This window comes from Perca flavescens, chromosome 1 (genome assembly GCF_004354835.1).
Source record: "Perca flavescens isolate YP-PL-M2 chromosome 1, PFLA_1.0, whole genome shotgun sequence".
NCBI classification, from domain to species: domain Eukaryota; kingdom Metazoa; phylum Chordata; class Actinopteri; order Perciformes; family Percidae; genus Perca; species Perca flavescens.
Genome location: NC_041331.1, coordinates 29,831,040 through 29,848,700, shown reverse-complemented (window position 1 = coordinate 29,848,700; position 17,661 = coordinate 29,831,040). Strand labels below are relative to the sequence as shown.

At 41.4% G+C, this 17,661-nt stretch overlaps 1 protein-coding gene across 5 annotated transcripts in view; it reads left to right on the top strand.

The window, feature by feature from the left end:
- Positions 1-17,661, top strand: part of esrrga (estrogen-related receptor gamma a) — a 225,451-nt gene that overhangs the window by 176,992 nt on the left and 30,798 nt on the right. For 2 of the 5 annotated variants that reach the window (XM_028565189.1, XM_028565124.1), the window contains 3 exons: positions 4,595-4,723; positions 14,138-14,248; positions 17,104-17,286. In XM_028565189.1, coding sequence (XP_028420990.1) covers positions 4,595-4,723; positions 14,138-14,248; positions 17,104-17,286 — 423 coding nt within the window. The remainder of the gene's footprint in view (positions 1-4,594; positions 4,724-14,137; positions 14,249-17,103; positions 17,287-17,661) is intronic. The other 3 variants (XM_028565429.1, XM_028565268.1, XM_028565353.1) reach the window with 3 other exon arrangements.

The window sequence follows — 17,661 nt, the reverse complement described above, 5'->3', positions numbered from 1 at the left end:
CAATCTGTCTCTACTGCTGGATCAGAATGTGTTTCCTGCAAAAACAGCACATCAATCCTTTTCTGACTAGAAACCTCAGAAATTAAAGCCCTCTTCTGCCTGTCTCTCCCACCATTGATATTAAGAGATCCTATTTTTAGGCTCCTCATAGAAAAGTCAGAAAAAAGAAACAGACAAGTTGAGACAAGCAGAGAACAATATAAAGAGGAAAAAAAAATTAAGTGTCATGATCATTGGAAGTTCTTATTCTTTTTGAGGTTCTACGTCCTTTTTCCTTTCTTAAAGTTGTAATGTGCTTTTTGAGGCGATAGCGTTTCTTTTTATCCAACAGGTCAAAACCAACAAGTCTTTTCAGTACAGCAACAGACTTGATAAACTTTTCTGTGTCTTTGAAATAATCGGTTACTTTCACAGATCTTTTAAAAGTTTCATTCAAAAAACGATCAATTTCCTCCAATGAATACAGATCTGTGCTCAGATTAATTTCTCCAATAGACACAGTATCAGACTCTGAATCAAACTCCATGTCATCACTAGCACATGATGCCTGACTACTGAACAGGCCTACCCCCTGTTCACCAGAGGGGATCCCAGTGTGATCTCTGGTGAGACTTGTGGAAGCTACTTCCCCAGTAATCCCTGACTGTGACTGCGCTGTAGCACCTACACACTCCGAATGACTCTCTACTTGGGGGGGAACCTGCTGCTGCTCAGACTGGCTCTGCTTCTCCACATTACCTTCCTTAACTTCACCGCCGGCTGCATCTGCAACGCCGCGACCTGCCGCCACGCCCCCAGCATCAGCTGCTCCAGCCACATCGGACCCGTCACCGGGCGCAACATCATCCGCCCCCGGGCCGCCAGCCTCATCCGCGGCCGGGGTTTCAGGCGCCGCAGCCTCGCCAGCAGTCGGCGCCTGCGGTCTGTGTGGACATGCAAAACGCTTGTGTCCCACATCCCCACACTCAAAACATTTCAACTGTCCAGAGCTTGCATACACCATATAAGAGCCTTGACCATGCTTCACTCTGAAGGACACCTCCAGCGTCTGTGTGGGCGAGTCCAGGAACATGAACACCCCGCCTCAGAGACTGCACATGTCGCAGTTTGGGATCCTTGCATCCTAAAGTCACCGTTTTAAATCCACTCGCAAACTTTCCAAACCTCTGAAGTTCATTCCCCAACAACTCGTCGGGTATGAACGGAGGAACACCAGATACGGTAATCCGCGTGGAGGGAACCGATAAAGGGGAAACCTGCAAAAGCTGTCTCTGATAAACACTCCGCTCCAATCAGCTGATTCACAAGCTGCTCATCCTTCATAAACACCACCACTGCTTTGTTCATTCTGGATGCAAAAGACAAGTTGTCATGGCCTACCTGTTCACCAACCGCCAACAGCACCTCCTCCACGGTAACATTACTCTCCGGGGGAGCTATCCTCACGCCCTGCCGGAGACTCGGAGGTGGCGTCTCAAAGGACGCCATTCCTCCCGAAAAAAACACTCGGCCGAAACCCCGAATCCTCAGCAAACACTCCACAAAAAAATTAAAGAATTAAAGAAACTTACCTGATCATGCACCAAAAGACAGATTGAAGACACAGTCAGAAAATCCGAAAAAACAGGGACAGAAACAGTTTGAAACTCCGCGCCACTCGCACCTCCGCCACCACCACTCACACTCACCGGAAACGGAAAGGAGAGGAGAGGAGAGGAGAGGAAGGGAGAGGAGATGTGTACACTAGTTTGAATACCAACAAGTTGAAACAAGGAATGAGAGAAAGAGGGGAGAAGGGGCAGGGGTAGACTGGGCATATTGGTTGTAGGAAGGAATTAGTGGTGTGTGTGTGTGTGTGTGTGTGTGTGTGTGTGTGTGTGTGTGTGTGTGTGTGTGTGTGTGTGTGTGTGTGTCTGTGCGCGCGCGCATGTATATGTCACAGCATGGAGGAAGTGGCTCTGGCAGCTGCTGTTTCTGTGGCATCAGTCCAGCGACACCTGACAACCTGCATCTATCACTCCCTTATTGAGAGAGAGAGGGATAAAGGGGAGTAAGGAGGAGCGTAAAGTGTGGGAGAGCAAGGGAGAGGGCGATGAAATGGGAAGATGAAGATAGCAAGAGAGAAGAAGAAAAGTAGATGAAGCTGAGAAAGGTGAACAGTGCAGTGAAATTTCTAGATGGGACAATCGAACATGGGAGTTATGTTCATACTGCCTTAAAGAAAATAAAAAAAATATTCAATAGCTGAACTATGAAAAATATCCATAAGCCAAGGTGCTAAGAAAAGGAAGTGAAGAGAGAGAGGCTGAACTTATGTCAAGACAAAGTTTGATGTGTAACATAAGGAGAGGTGAAAACAAAGACAGCTCACACACTAACATTCATAGGCAGTCTCTACAATGGTGGTCAATTGTCATGCAGCAGGTGGACATACACGCACATCTCAAAGGAGATTGCAGGGGATTTGAGGCCCTCATATATCCCCCTCACCCACCCACACACACACACACACACACACACACACACAAACTCACACGGCATACATAAGAGCTTCCAAGAACCTCTCTACTCTAAGCCTACCTCAGTGCACAATAAGACACATAAAGACAGAAATAAAGACACACACACAGAGAGCAATGACATTCTGATGTAAACCCTTCTTTTCTAATTCCTACCTTATACCCCAACCCTAAAGCAAGATGGTACATAGGTTACATAGTCCTATATCACACCTGCATATGGGCCTGTAATGTAAGCCTACAGTACATACCCTTTTTTGAACATGTACAATCTATAATATCAAGGTCCTTTTATACAAATGTGCTAGTATTCAACTACACTGCACTTCCAGTTCAGGTACTAATTACTGTTGACCTGAGGTATTGTAAATTCAAGTTTCACAAACATTGTTATTTCTGTCATAGGTGTCTATTAAATCTACAAATAACATGCGTCATCATTATAATCTATTGACGCCTACTCCCACAGTGGCACTCAGCATGTATAGATGTTACAATGTCTCAGTGAGAGCTTTAACACATTTAGCCTTGGTGCTACCATCCATATATAAGTGACTCTTTACTTTACTTTATCCATTAGCAGCGCTTTCCTGTTTAGCCTTGCACTGACAAGGCCTTTCACTGACCACCCATTAACCCACGCAGATTCTGTGTCATTAGCACATTTAGCCTTAGTGCTAGGTAAGTGTCCCTCTTAATTGCTGAATTAATCTGCAATTTCCTGTATCATCAGACTGTAAAGGTTGGGTTAAGCTAACTTGTCCCATTAGTAGTGTCCATTAGACTGTAAGAGTCCCCCAGCATTTAGCATTTTTAGCCTTTACTTTAACTAACAAGGCCGATTAATGAGCATCTTGTTACCCATTAGGAAGGGTTCGTGCATTTAGCCTTTTCCCAAGCTAACTAGCCCCCTTAATCAGCCCAGTAATGAGAAAACATCCTCTCCACAGCAGCAGTCAATAGTAATCACTGTTTACTCTGTTTCAGTGGGAGATGCATTGGCTTGCTGTTGTACTGTAGTTGTCAGGTGCGCCGGTAGGAAATGAACAAAGTGTTTTTGGGGATTCACATCTCAACACAGTTCAAATTATAGATAAATAAACCTTCCTGAACAAAGAAACCTGTTTGAGCAATTCTGCAATAGTCCAAACTGTCCTAACAAATCCATAACTGTGCTTTACTTTGAACTGGGTGGAAGGAAATTACTAAGTGGAGGAAATAAGCAGAACTGGAGGGAGATTGAAGCTGAAAATGAGAAAACAAAACAATAGAATGAAACAAAAATGGGAGAAAGGCAGGAGCCACAGTAGAAATAGGTCTCATTTAGACATGTAGTAACATAGAAAGTGTAGAAGAATAGCAAAGAGGGGAAGTGGCAATATAGAAGTAGGAAGATGTAGATAAGACGGATAAAGTGGTGAAGAAATAGTTAGGTTGTGGACATTTAAAGGTAAAAGTGGTATTAGCCTCTAACACACTTAAGGTGATGTTTTTGTCGGCGAGGGTTGTGAAGTTAATAGACTTACATCGGCTAATAATCTTAGGCTCAGCTCTGCATGAGTGTTACTGTGATTGAACTTCAGCTATCACGCGACCTCAGCTTGCTTGAGCCATTACACATGCACATACAGTATATACTCATGTAACACACACGCAATTACACTGTTTTCTGTCAGTTTTTTTTTAACAAAGTGAGACCTTTATGAGGTATCAATGAGTCACTGACACATTACATTAACAGCCTATATTGATAATACAATAACCGTACACACAAACTCAAATCACAGGAAATCAGATTGTCTGCTTATAGTGGTCAGTTTAAATCATATGGCCACCATGCCAACAAATGAGCATCTTAAAGTCAAATATTAAGACCAAGGCCGCTGAGTCAATTTTCATGAAGTTGTATTTTATGTGTGTATCTGTATGTCCTATATCTACAACTCTCTGTCCATTGATTGATTAAAAAAAGCTTTGTCTTTGTGCAGCAGGATGTGTCTAAAAGGTTGTCTGCCTACCTGTCCGTTGAAGTATCCATCTGAAATGAAACCCTTTTTCTCTCTTCCTCCCAACATGTTTACATACAGGCAACATAGAGTACAGCTGTCCAGCCACCAACGAGTGTGAGATCACCAAGAGGAGACGCAAATCGTGCCAGGCCTGCCGCTTCATGAAGTGTCTGACTGTGGGCATGCTGAGGGAGGGTAAGGGAAAAGGTCTCTTCCTTATCTTTCTCTGTTAACTGTGCTACATGTAGCATTTTATAGCCTATTAAATACGTTTATTTATTTTGGTTAATAGAGGCCAATGCTGATAGGAATAGCAACTTCTACAAGCCTTATTACAGCATTTTGCATAATCAGAAGACCACTATCCCTTTGGGGCAAAATTGTGGTCTTAAGTTTGAGGAACACAAGAACCAAAGCCATTAATACAGGCCAACCATCAAACATGGTGTCACTGGTTTACGGTAAACATACACCCACATACACCAAAGTATGAGGATGATGTTAAACAATGCTACATGTAACACTTCAAAGAATTTGTTAATACTCATTTTATATACAGTATATTGCAATCTATTTTTATTGGCATTATGTCACTCCTGTTTGCCTTCCCCATGTCCATCTTAAGACTTTAAGTCTTTTTGTATCCTAATACGTGTCACAGCTCTTTTTCTCACCATCTCTCTTCTCTTCTGTCACTGTGTATGATCACCTCTCACTTCCTCATACACAAGTTATGTGCAATAGTTTCAAAGTCCCACATCATTGTCTTAGCTAAATGAGGCAAACATACTGTAGAACATTACAGGATAATTGCAACACTCACATTCAGCAGTTGTTCAGTGGTGAAGAACAGTGAAAAAAAAAATCTAAACAAGAGATATTATCTGCCCCCACACCACTTTGATTAAATACACTCACTCTCTCATTTTCACACTCCCTTGTTGCCTCTGCCTCTTTCTCTCCCTCTTGTCTGCCAACCTCTGACCTTTCTACTCCCACTGCACTTCCAACGATGAAAAGAGGGAGAGGAGTGGCGAGGGATGAAGAGGAGAGAGGAATAGTGGGAGGGGGGAGAAAGCTTGGGGGAGGGACGAAGAGAGAAGCGATTGATTTATAGGAGCAGAGGAGAAGCACCAGGGGAGGATGAGAGGCAGGGGGAGGATGGTTGAACGAAGCAGAAAGTGTGTTTGTGTGTGTGTGTGTGTGTGTGTGTGTGTGTGTGTGTGTGTGAGTGAGTGAGAGAGAGTGTGTGAGAGAGAGAGAGAGAGAGGAGAAGGGAGGAGGGTCAAGGTTGTAATTGATGGGAGACCTGGCCTACGCCCCCTTCCTTACAGTGGTCAGGGAGCGTGCCTCTGCCGACGCCTGCCAGCCCTCTCGCCATCCATTCCTGTCTTCATCTCTCCCTCCAATGCTCCCACTCAGTATTACTGTACTGTTTCTTTTGCTTCTTTTGTGCCTTTCGTCCATCCATTCTCCTCTTCAATAGCTGTTCTTTCCATCCTTTTGGCACCATGACACCCATCCATACCTACAGCTCCTCACCCACTGAAATTGTTATGTGAAGACCAGAACAATTGTAATAAAAAATTAAAACATGGACATTCTATTAACCTCACAAGCTGTTGATAAAAATGTTCTATGGGTTCAAAACTCCACATGCCTGATGTCACATTTCCCATAATTGTTAGAATGAAATTATAAAAACATATACAACACAAAAACAAAAGACTGTAATAGACTACATAAAATATATCTTTGCAAACAAAAACTATAACATGCTTGAAAAACAAGATTACAGTTTACAGTAAAACTTTCAGTAATCTAAAACTAGACTAAAACTGATATTGGTTGTAGTAAAAAGGCTAAAATAAAAAACAAAATAAAAATGAGATGTCAAAAATGTACATCATGGCATAATTCTGACTAAGCTAGAGGTTTTCCCTGTCTTTAAAATAGTCTCTCTCTTCACTTTGCAAAATTTTGTAAATGTTAAGGTAAAATTAAGAAGCATTAGAGCTTCAGACACTTAAACTTACACACGATTCATAAATATAACTGCCTCCAGCAGCCCCAGTTTTACTTCACTTCAGAAACATGCTCATCTCTCTCTCTCTCTCTCTCTCTCTCTCTCTCTCACACACACACACACACACACACACACACACACTCCCAACAAGCTGCTGTCATAGTGTTTGTTCTCCCAGTTGATCTGACATAGGCAGAACCCATGTCTCATCTCCTGTTTTGTCTCGCATATGTGTGTATGACCACAAATAGCCACACATGTGTAAGTGCATGTATTATTGGCAGCTTCAACAGTTCACAGAGCTCAGACTGCATCCTCCTACTGGACACAGAAACCACATCCGATAAACTCCCACAAAAAGCCCTCATCTGCAAGAGAATATTATTTCTGTCATCATTTCCTATTAACACTTTTAAATACATTTTAACTGAGATTTTAAATGTGAAAAAGAGAGGTAGACATGCTATTGATTTTTTTATTATCAAGGATGTGGTTTGTCCACAAGAGCAGAACCATGCTGCCTTTTGTTGCCGCTGCTTCCCTGCTTCCTTTTATACAGCCTATGCTCCACACACATATATCGTGCGTGCGCGCGCGCACACACACACACACACACACACACACACACACACACACACACACACACACACACACACCTAGGCATACATATACATACATCAACATGACAGACCACAGCCACCTCATTTGTTGTGGTGGGTGGGAATTTAATACAGGAGGTCCCGCTCTACATATGAATAAGGGTCATTTAGAAAAGTAATACATCCATTTTCTTATATTTTCTCATTTTCACTCTTTTTGAACTAGGACACAGATCAAGACCTATAATTTGCTTTATTCTGCTGGAGATATTAGTTTATAATATACATATTGTTGTTTTTTTAAACTAGTACATGCTGTGGATATACTTAATAACTCCTGAAACCTCCACTTGAATTATTATTCTAAAATAGAAACCCTGACTCAAACCCATTGTAATGCAGTGGTGTCACTGGAGAGGACTCAACTGAACTGAAACATTACCCATTAAGGGAACATTAACATTGCTAAAATATAAACAAAGACCTTGTCTGGACTGATAACAACATACATCTTTGTGAAGAGCAATGCACAGAATGACAAAGCAATTGTAATTCTACCTGATTAAACATTTTATCACTCTCAAATAACAATCCTTTGCACACACACACTATTTAAAAATATTGCCTACTGTGTTTCATGTACACCCTTCTGGGTGTACTCATCGTTGCAGGAGAATTGCATAGATGATAATGGTAAGTGGCTAGATCAGTTAGCATCAGAGCTAAGTGTGGTTGTCAGGGGCTAGCTCACGGGAAAAAGGTGAAGATAAAGTGGTAAGGGTGAAGTGGGAGTGGGGTGGAGGACATGAAGTAGTGTGTGTGTGTGTGTGTGTGTGTGTGTGTGTGTGTGTGTGTGTGTGTGTGTGTAGATGCTATAGTTTACCCCTTAGGGCAAGATCTGCCTCAAATTAGCTTTGTCGCTGTGGGAGACAGATAGGGTGAGATGAAGAGCAAGAGCAAGTGAGGCGTGTGTGTGTGTGTGTGTGTGTGTGTGTGTGTGTGTGTGACGGAAAGAGAAGGGAGAACAAGAGGCCAGAGGGTCAGTAAACCAACTCAGATCGGAGCCTTTTCTTTACATGATCTCTTAAACACACACCTGGTCATGTGAAGACACACACGCACACACACAAATACCTGTCTGTGTGGAATATTGAATGTTTCTCACCCAGAGGAGAGGAGAAGAGAAGAGTAAACGAGCAAGGGGTAAACTGAAGGAAGGAATGAACATGGGGCACCCACACACCAATATGTAGCAGCTAATTTCTGGAGCAAGGCAATTAAAAGGCCTGACTATATTATGAGAACTTCCCCTCTGGCAATGGCTGTCTGTCCATTTTTAATGAGGTCATAATGATGCGTCAGCTGAAGCCCGAAAGGTCACAGGGGCGTGTCTTAAAACTGCCTAGAGAGAGGGGAGGGGGGGAGTGAGAGTATTATTGCAGGTAAAAGGTAAAAGGTTTGATGAAAAGCAATAAAACAGGAGAGGGTTAAAAGGATTTTTTAACAAATACCTCAGAAAATACATTTTATAATTTATTTGACAAGTTAAAGAACAAGCAAACATAATAACGCTGTAGCTGTCACAGTTATTCCTATTTGTACACAAGCTGCAAAGCAAGACAGACATAATGCATTTAAATTCAGCAGTAATACGTACAATTGGCATGAATAGAATACAAAACACAGATCAGACATTTGAACATGAAAGGCTTTGGCAGAGGCACACAGACCAGGAGCCAGCAATATTTAGTATGCATGTAGATTGTACATTTGGTCATATTGACAGATTTGCTCGCTTACAACATAGCAGCTTTGATGATGGCACGTCTGATGAATCATGGTTAAACAGACAGAATGTGTTGGTTCCAAAACCAAAGCCTTCGTCTCTATATTGCTGTAAACGGCCAGCTGGATTCAGATGGTAGACTACTAGAGAGACATTCCACGGACTGCAAATATAAACCTTGGCACACTGCCCCACACATGCACACAACAGCTCGTGCCAACTTTGGCCATGCTCCCCACGGCCTCTAAGACCTAATGAGTGAGATCGGGTGGAAGGCCTCAGTCTGTGTGAGTGTTGGTGTGTGTATGGTGTCTACAAACAGCTGGCAGTATGCATCATAACTCTCTTCACAGCTCAACAGTCCTGACTGCTGCTATCCAATCTTATTGCTGCACACACATTCAGTCATGGACACAACAATCAAGACGGTTGGCTGACACATGTTCACATACAAAACACATAAGACACTTTGTCTCTTATAAAGGAAATATTTCCTAAAAGATATCTATGATTAAAAAGGTTTAAAGAAAAAGAAAGAAAATAACATGGCAAGGAAAACACATTTTGTGGGTCAATATGATTGGATGATTGGTAAATGAAAAGTGCAAGAGGAAAATACAAGAAGAAGGCAGAAAAGAATGAAAGTAGACGATAAAGAGGGGGAAAGAGCAAGTGATGGGGAGAGGGGAGGAGACAAGAGGAGAGGACGGGGAAACAGACGAGGGGAGCGCCAGACAACTGGTGGCGTCTGGTGTTCCCCCATGGGAAACTTGTAGCTAAATGTGGCCCTGTAGCGTCTGTCCTGAGTGAGTGTTTGTGTGTGTGACTGGCATCTGGTTGCATCCCAGCTAGAAAGGAGCGATAATGGAAATACTGCGACGAGAGATCTGCCTAAGTGGTCCGCTCTCTTTCACATACACTTTCTTTCTGTTTGTCTAGAGAGCAGAGGAGATGAGGCAGAAAGACTGTTTGGGAGTTGCAATTTATGTAATAGAAAGCAAAATGTAGCTGTTGTTTTCAGTTGAAAGTTTTATCCAACCCTCACACAAATTCCATAAAAACACTCTCATGTGTCACAACTATTATAAAAAACTAAGACTTTTGATTGTTTAAAAAAAAGAATAAATATTTATCTAAATATGTAATTCAAAAAATTAAAGAAATTAAAGTGTAGCTTGTAGCTTAATATAATTACCGTCATTTTGGTGTATACACAACCTTCAAAGAAAAAGGGCCAATAATGTGGAAAAGGCAACATTTTTTAGAGACCTCACATGGTCTCACACACATGCCCACATTCACACAAACACACACAAACACACACACATATTCACACACCAGTGACAGCCACCTGCCCGCTGCCTCAGGCAGTGCTGTTCTGATCCGTTCTGGTCTAAACAACGTCACTGCATGACACTACACACACTTTCCTCTTAACCTCCCCTCTACCCCTCCTTTTTTTATTGCTTTATTTGAGCTTTCTAGTGTCCTTTTTTTATTTTTTTATTTGATCATAAAAACTTTCACCGACAACAATTATGAAACAATAATTTTCTTGACTCTGACAGTGGTCTGAACCAATCAGTAACACCACAAAATAATCCATATTCTGGTATTCCTGTAGCTATATATGCAGATATGTTTCTTTCTCTTGTTATTTCTACTTCTTCCTCACATGCAGACGATTCATAGACACACACACACACACACACACACACACACACAGACACACACACGTTAGATTTAAATGGGTCTGTTGTCTTACCCAATCTACTCGCCCATCAGTTGTTAAACCCACATAGGAAAAGCCTTTATGTTATTACATCAACACTGTGGTTTCACACACACACTCACAAATACACACACACAGAAACATAAGGTGATAACCTGGTCTAAGGTGGAAGAGCGACTTCAACCCTGTTACAACTTCAATTACCATAAAACTACTCTCTCCTTCTTCCTCTCCTCATCTCTGCCTCTTTATGCTCTCTTCCTCTTGTGCTTTTTGTCATCCTTCCTTCTCTTTGCTGTCATCAACAGAAATCAATCCTTCTATTTGTCTTCCTGCTGCTTTTCCACTCTATCCCTCACTCCTGTTCTCGCCCTCTTTCATCCTCTCATTCTCTTATCATATCATTGACCATCTGAAATCAATCCATTTTGTGTCTTTCCCCATGTCTTCTCTTTTCTCTTTTCCTCTCTCTTCTACATTTCTCTCTCCATGCTTGACGGTTCTCTCTTCAAAAGCACTTAGGTGTCAAAGGCATTTTACTCGCAATCCCTCAATTGTTCAAACACACACACACACGTGCACTGACACAGAGTAACGCCAGCGCAGTGTAAAATCTATGCTGATGTGATCAGTGCAGATCGTGCTATTGACAGATAGCAATATTTCCACGATAGGAAAGATTCACCTTCATCACTGTCACTGTGTGTGTGTGTGTGTGTGTGTGTGTGTGTGTGTGTGTGTGTGTGTGTGTGTGTGTGTGTGTCTGTGTGCGCGCATTTGTGTGTGTGTCAGAGAAGTAGACTGTGTAGAGGTGTACTGTTAGTTGACATAATAATTAAAGCACATAATTAAGGCGTATAACCTCTGTGGATTTCGTCTTTTCATTCATGGATCTTTCTCTCATTATTCTATTCCTATCTAATTTTCTTTTATTAGCCTTCACTTCATCCCTCCTTTTCACTCTCATTTCATTTCATTTATTTCTCATTCTCCTTTCTTCTTTTGTTTACCAGCCCATCCATTACTTACCCCTCCCCTTTTCCTCTTATTCACAACCTGTGCTCTACTCCTCTGTTCTCTTTTTTTATCTACTGTACACTTCCTTTCATGCTTTTTATCACTTTTTATCAAAATGTATTTCTTTTATTTCACCTTTTTATTCCATTTCTTACCCATTCCCTGTTCAATTAGTTAGTTCTTCCCTTGCCTTTTCTTTTTCCACATTCCCTTTTTAATTCTTTCTCATTCTTACATTTTCTCTCCCCTGACCCTTTTCCTCTCCTCTCCTCATTCCTTCCCTCCTCTCCTCTCCGGCCCATACTTTATGACTTGAAGGCTCATTTGTTAAGAGGAGGTAGAGCACTCTCGCTCTCCCACTAGCCTCCTCCTGTCTAGTTTTTGTGGGCTTTGGAAATATAATTTTCAATTTTTAATTTGATTCATTTAGATTTGATCATTAATCAGTGCTGAGAGAGAGTTAATTTGGTGGAAAATAGATGAGGTAGTTAGAGAGGGCTCTTTATAAAGTGAGCTCAGCACAGCACTGGGTCTTTTAGGTATAAGGAAAATAGAAATTGAAAAATTAAGAGTCTGCATGTGAGAGTTTGTGTGTGAAAGGGGAAAAGTGTGCTCGCTATAGTCAGTAATAAAACAAGTGATGCTACAGTACGGACATGGGAAACAGATGTTTGCCCAAAATCGCTTTTTAAACATTTTAATTAATTTCTCGCTGAATTTAGTTTGAATCTGAGGTTAGAATATATGCAGCCATACAGTACAGTGACATGTGTACCCATTGACTCAAGCTCCTGATCAAACCCTTTCTTTAATTTAGTCTTTATTCGTCGTCCTCCTCCTCCAAACATCCACTTTCTCTCTTGCTTCTGACGCCCTTCTAACTCTGATACTCTTTCTCTGCTTTCTCTCTGTCTCCCTCTCCTCTTCTGACCAACCAATGACCCAGGTAGTGACTGAGCAAGCGGCTTGTCGGGGCTTACCCAAACACAACATGGGGATGTGGGTTAGAGAAACATAGATGTTGTGTCAATGTGTGTGTGTGTGTGTGAGAGAGAGAGTGGGTGTGTGAGTGGGTTTGTACCCCCTGGTGTTAAGAGTTTCTTGACCGTTTGCTGACACTGTCCCTCCCACTGTACCTGGACTGTCAGCCCTTCTGTCTACCTATTTTTGTCTTAAGCACACACACATAAACACACACACACACACACACACACACACACACACACACACACACACACAGACAGATGCATGTCATGTTCAGTTCACTGGGTTGACTGCTGCCTGAGCCAGTTAGAGGTTTCTAAATGACTACATTTCCATAGAAAAACTGTGTACACTTGCGTCACTGCAAGATGGTTTGAATAAAATCAGCCACCAAAATGTGCACATGTACGCAACACAAATAAAAACAGGGAAACACATGCACTTACAAGCACTTACAAATGCCGACGAATGCAGAAACATGCTCCCTGACATTTTTTTTTCTTTGCTGCCAATAGGAAGTCATTCCCCGTTAAATCTCTTAGGTGTGTTGTCTCAGTCATGGTCAGCACATTTTTCAGAGGATTTAAATCTCTCTGTGTTAGCAAATCTCTCTCATTCTTTTTGCCCCCTCCTCTCCCTCTTTTTCTCTCTGTCTATACATATAAATCCTTACCATTTTAAATGGTACCCTAAACCCTTCAAATCAGTAGTGCTGTTAGAGTGTAAAGCACTATACAAGAAGCGTGATATTGTTCATGGTGTGTTATATATATTAGGTTAACTTTTTTTTCCCTAGACCATCTGTTGATGACGTTTCTGAAGATGGTGTTCTTCTCTGTTGAGCATCCTTTTATTTCTGAATGGTATAAAAAAAAAGAATTGCGTAGGGTTTGTTTTAAAACATTTGACAGCCCTTTCAGCTTCCTCCTGTTCTCTCCTCCTCCAGGGTACATGACACCTCTCTCTTCCTTATCCATCTTTAAGTGGTAACCACGGTAACGTCCAATCCCTTGAGAGATAGGCCTAATTAAATTAGGACTCCTTTGTGTCAATTAATTAACGAGACAGAAAGAGAGAGACAGCAACAGAGAGACAGAGATTGGGCAAGAGACAGGAAAAGAGTAAGTCAGAAAGCCAAAGAGACAACATGAGAGAGAGAGAGAGAGAGAGAGAGAGAGAGAGAGAGAGAGAGAGAGAGAGGCATTTTACTTAAATGGTGTCTCTTTAAATTAGTCTTGTTGTAGAATAAAAAAGGGGAAAGTTCCTGCATAACACATGAATGCGCTGCAGAAACAGCACAGCTATCACAACTTCACTCCCAGACATCATATGTAATCTTCTTTCAGTCCACGTTTTCATCTCATTTCCACTCTCTCTTTTTATATTTTATATTTGTATGTTATATTTCAAAAGTTTCAGTGTCACACACAGTGTATTAATATATTTCTTCTGTCATTTTTTACAGGTGTTCGTCTCGACAGGGTTCGTGGTGGGAGACAGAAGTATAAACGCCGGATAGATGCGGACAACAGTCCATACCTGAACCCACAGCTGGCTCTGCCCCCCAAGAAGCCATGTAAGAACAGACACACACACACACACACACACACACACACACACATACACACACAAACTATGAATGGTAACAGTATATGTAATAGCCCTTTTCTCTCTGAGGTTGAGCAGTGATTTTCAAGGACAGACATTTGCATACTGTCCTTGGTGCACAGTAACTCATACTCTACAAATTGACAATTCTGCTACAGTGACAACAGCATCAAAAATAGTGTGCAGAGGGAAGGATATACTATGGACAGTGCACAAGGAAAATCCTCCTTAGAAATAAACAAAAACCATTCAAATTCTAGCATGTTGTATCGTTATGTGCAGACAGTGTTCACGTAACAGGCAGGAGTCGTTCAGAGATCAGAAGTACAAGGAACTGCCTTTCCATCAGTTTGTATCCTAATGGAGACAGTTGGACAGTAAAAAGAAATTAAACAGACACACACACACACACATAAATAGACACAGGGCAGTGAGAAGCCCATCTGTTTGGGACCAAGTTTATCTCCTTGTCTCTACTGCTACCAGTTTGGGGTCATAACATTTTATATGTGTAATATTTCACTATAAAGGTATTCATTTAGCTCCGGCTAGATTGACTGCATTTAAAAAAAAATAAAACCACTGCCAAAGCCTGATGATTGAAAAATTAACAAGGGAGAGAGTGAGTGAGAGTGACAGAGAGACAGGTGGAGACAGAGAGAGAGGGAGAGACTGAGCATGAATGAGAAGGTTTCTCAGAGAGGGAGAGATGAGGAGAGGAAGGGAGGGGGAACAGCCAGAACCCTAATCCGGATTAAATCCAATCTGGCAAGCACATCAAACTAGAGTTAGCTCTTTAGCTAAGCGTCTGCTCGCACACATGACACACACACACGTACACACACACGTACACACAAACACACACATACACTCACGCGCACACACACACACAAACACACACACACGCATGCACACACACATACACACACACACACACATGCAGTGCAGATTGAGTAGTGTTTAGCAGCTTGGTCCCCAAAGCCCATTTTGCTTAAAGCTGGAGCATATTCTGCTTTAGGCCAATATGCTGAATGGCTGCACGACAGCTTACCGGGATTTCTGCACTACTAATCATTGAAATGATGGGATAATACGAGTCTGTGTATAATATGTGTGTCTGTGTTTAATGTATGTGTTTGCATACACAGAGAATGTGTGTTCCAGCCAACTAAATGTCTTCACTGATGGGCCATAGACCAGTTTTCTTTAAACAAGTTTAGTCACACTTAACTCTTTAGTCCCGTTATTTTTTGAACAGGCATTTGACACATTTTGGAAGAGAGTTTCAACATGAGTAATTTAATGGAATCACAAGTTACCACTCTAAATAGTTATTCAGGCTGTAGTTCCTATTTACATAATTTCCTTAATTTATGTATGAACACAAATATCTCTCTGACCTAAAAACAAAAAATATAGTGTTGATATAGACTGCCTGGGTCTGTCTTGTTCTTTTTCTCTCACACACAGTCAATACAAAAAAAAAAAAAAATCTGTCCCTATGTCTCTCGCTCAGATACACGCACACAGCCTATCTATCTGAAGCCCAATCCCTAGCCTCAGCGTCCCCATTGATTGTGTGAGAACAGAACAATAGCCCAGGGTTTGGAAATGGGCTTCCATTGATTCTAATTAGGGAAACATTAAATAAGATTTACCCACAGATACTGCAGTGTGACTGGGATTGGTTTGGCTCAAACGACCCTGGAGCTGGAGCTGGAGGGAAGAGGATGGGAAGAATATATCTATGTACATGTGTACACGGGTGTGTGTGTGTGTGTGTGTGTGTGTGTGTAATTTGGGGTGGAGAGTGTTAGATCAATACACACCTCCCCCAACTCTGTTTCACTCTATCTAGCTGTCGCTCTCTCGACTCTTCCCGTCTGTCTTTTACAATCTGTCCATGGCTCTATTTCTACCTGTCTATCTTCTCCCATTTTTTTCTTTACTTATCTCCCTCTCTCTTTTCTATAATCCCTCGCTCCTCTCTTTGCTCGTCTATCCTCTGTTATTATTCCCATGCTTGATTAGTCAGTGGATTAATTTGGAAGCAGGGTATCAGTCTGTTACTAATGGACCATAGAGATCTCATCACCACATGTCACTATTACCAGCTGAGCTGTTTGGCTTTCAGTATTATCTTTCCCTTCTGTATGTAGTATCACGAAGGCTTCTTAAAGCAGTGATACAAAAGACAATGTTTTAAGAAACATGAATGAATAAGTAATCGTCTTTAATCACAACTTGAAGCATCTCAACTATAATAACCCTGTATACACTAAAGTTATACTGTAAGAAACAACTTCAAAAAGTACTTTTACACTTAAATTTCTTTTGATGCTTTTTAAAAGTGTGTTGTTTGACAATTTTAAAGGTTTAATTACATTCCAAGATTTTTCAGAGTGCCAAACAAGTTTAACATTATTCTAGTTGTACATATTCGTTTTTTGTGTACAATACAATATACACAAACACACACATATACACACACATATATAATGTATAAAATGCTGTATATATAATGTATCTCACATTGTGATTTGTGTACACTATGGAGAATACTGAAATGTATAATGTGTTGATTGGTTGCAAAATGTCTCTGTTTATTTTTCTTAGTCGAATTCATGTCAGCTACTTTTTTGCTACATGTGAAAATACTTTAAGACATATGTGTTATCTAGCAAGCCATTTTAAAAGGGATTTTGCATATGACCTTACACATTTTTGCACCGGATTGGTGTGGAACAGCTTGCAGCCTAACAAGGCAAAAATTCACCATCTCTCTGTCTCTGTGTCTTTCTCCTTGTCTGGTGGTCATGTCAGTTGCCTTTGGCTGCCTTGCAGATAACAAAATCGTCTCTCACCTGCTGGTGGCCGAGCCAGAGAAGATTTACGCCATGCCTGACCCAACAGTACCAGACAGCGACATCAAGGCCCTGACTACGCTGTGTGACCTGGCGGACAGAGAACTAGTGGTCAACATCGGCTGGGCCAAACATATCCCAGGTAAGAAAAAAACAACTGCTGAACCCTGACTTTCACACTGAGCCTAACGTGGTTTTGTGTTGTGGCAGTATACACACGCATACGTTCATATATAAATACATACATTTTTTTATTTTATAATTCCAGAGTACAGGAGATTTTATACACACACCCACACACATATACAGGATAGACACACATGCTGTGAAAATTGGCAGAGTACAAGGTTGGAATCAGCTGCTCCAATTGCAGTTCAGGCACACTTACATATACCCAAGTACACTGGTGCTGAGGCCTGACCTTTCAGCCTAATCCAGTCTGAACTGTTGACTCCACTTGACCAACCAAATGCCCTCTCTGGTATCACACCTTCACACACACACACACACACACACA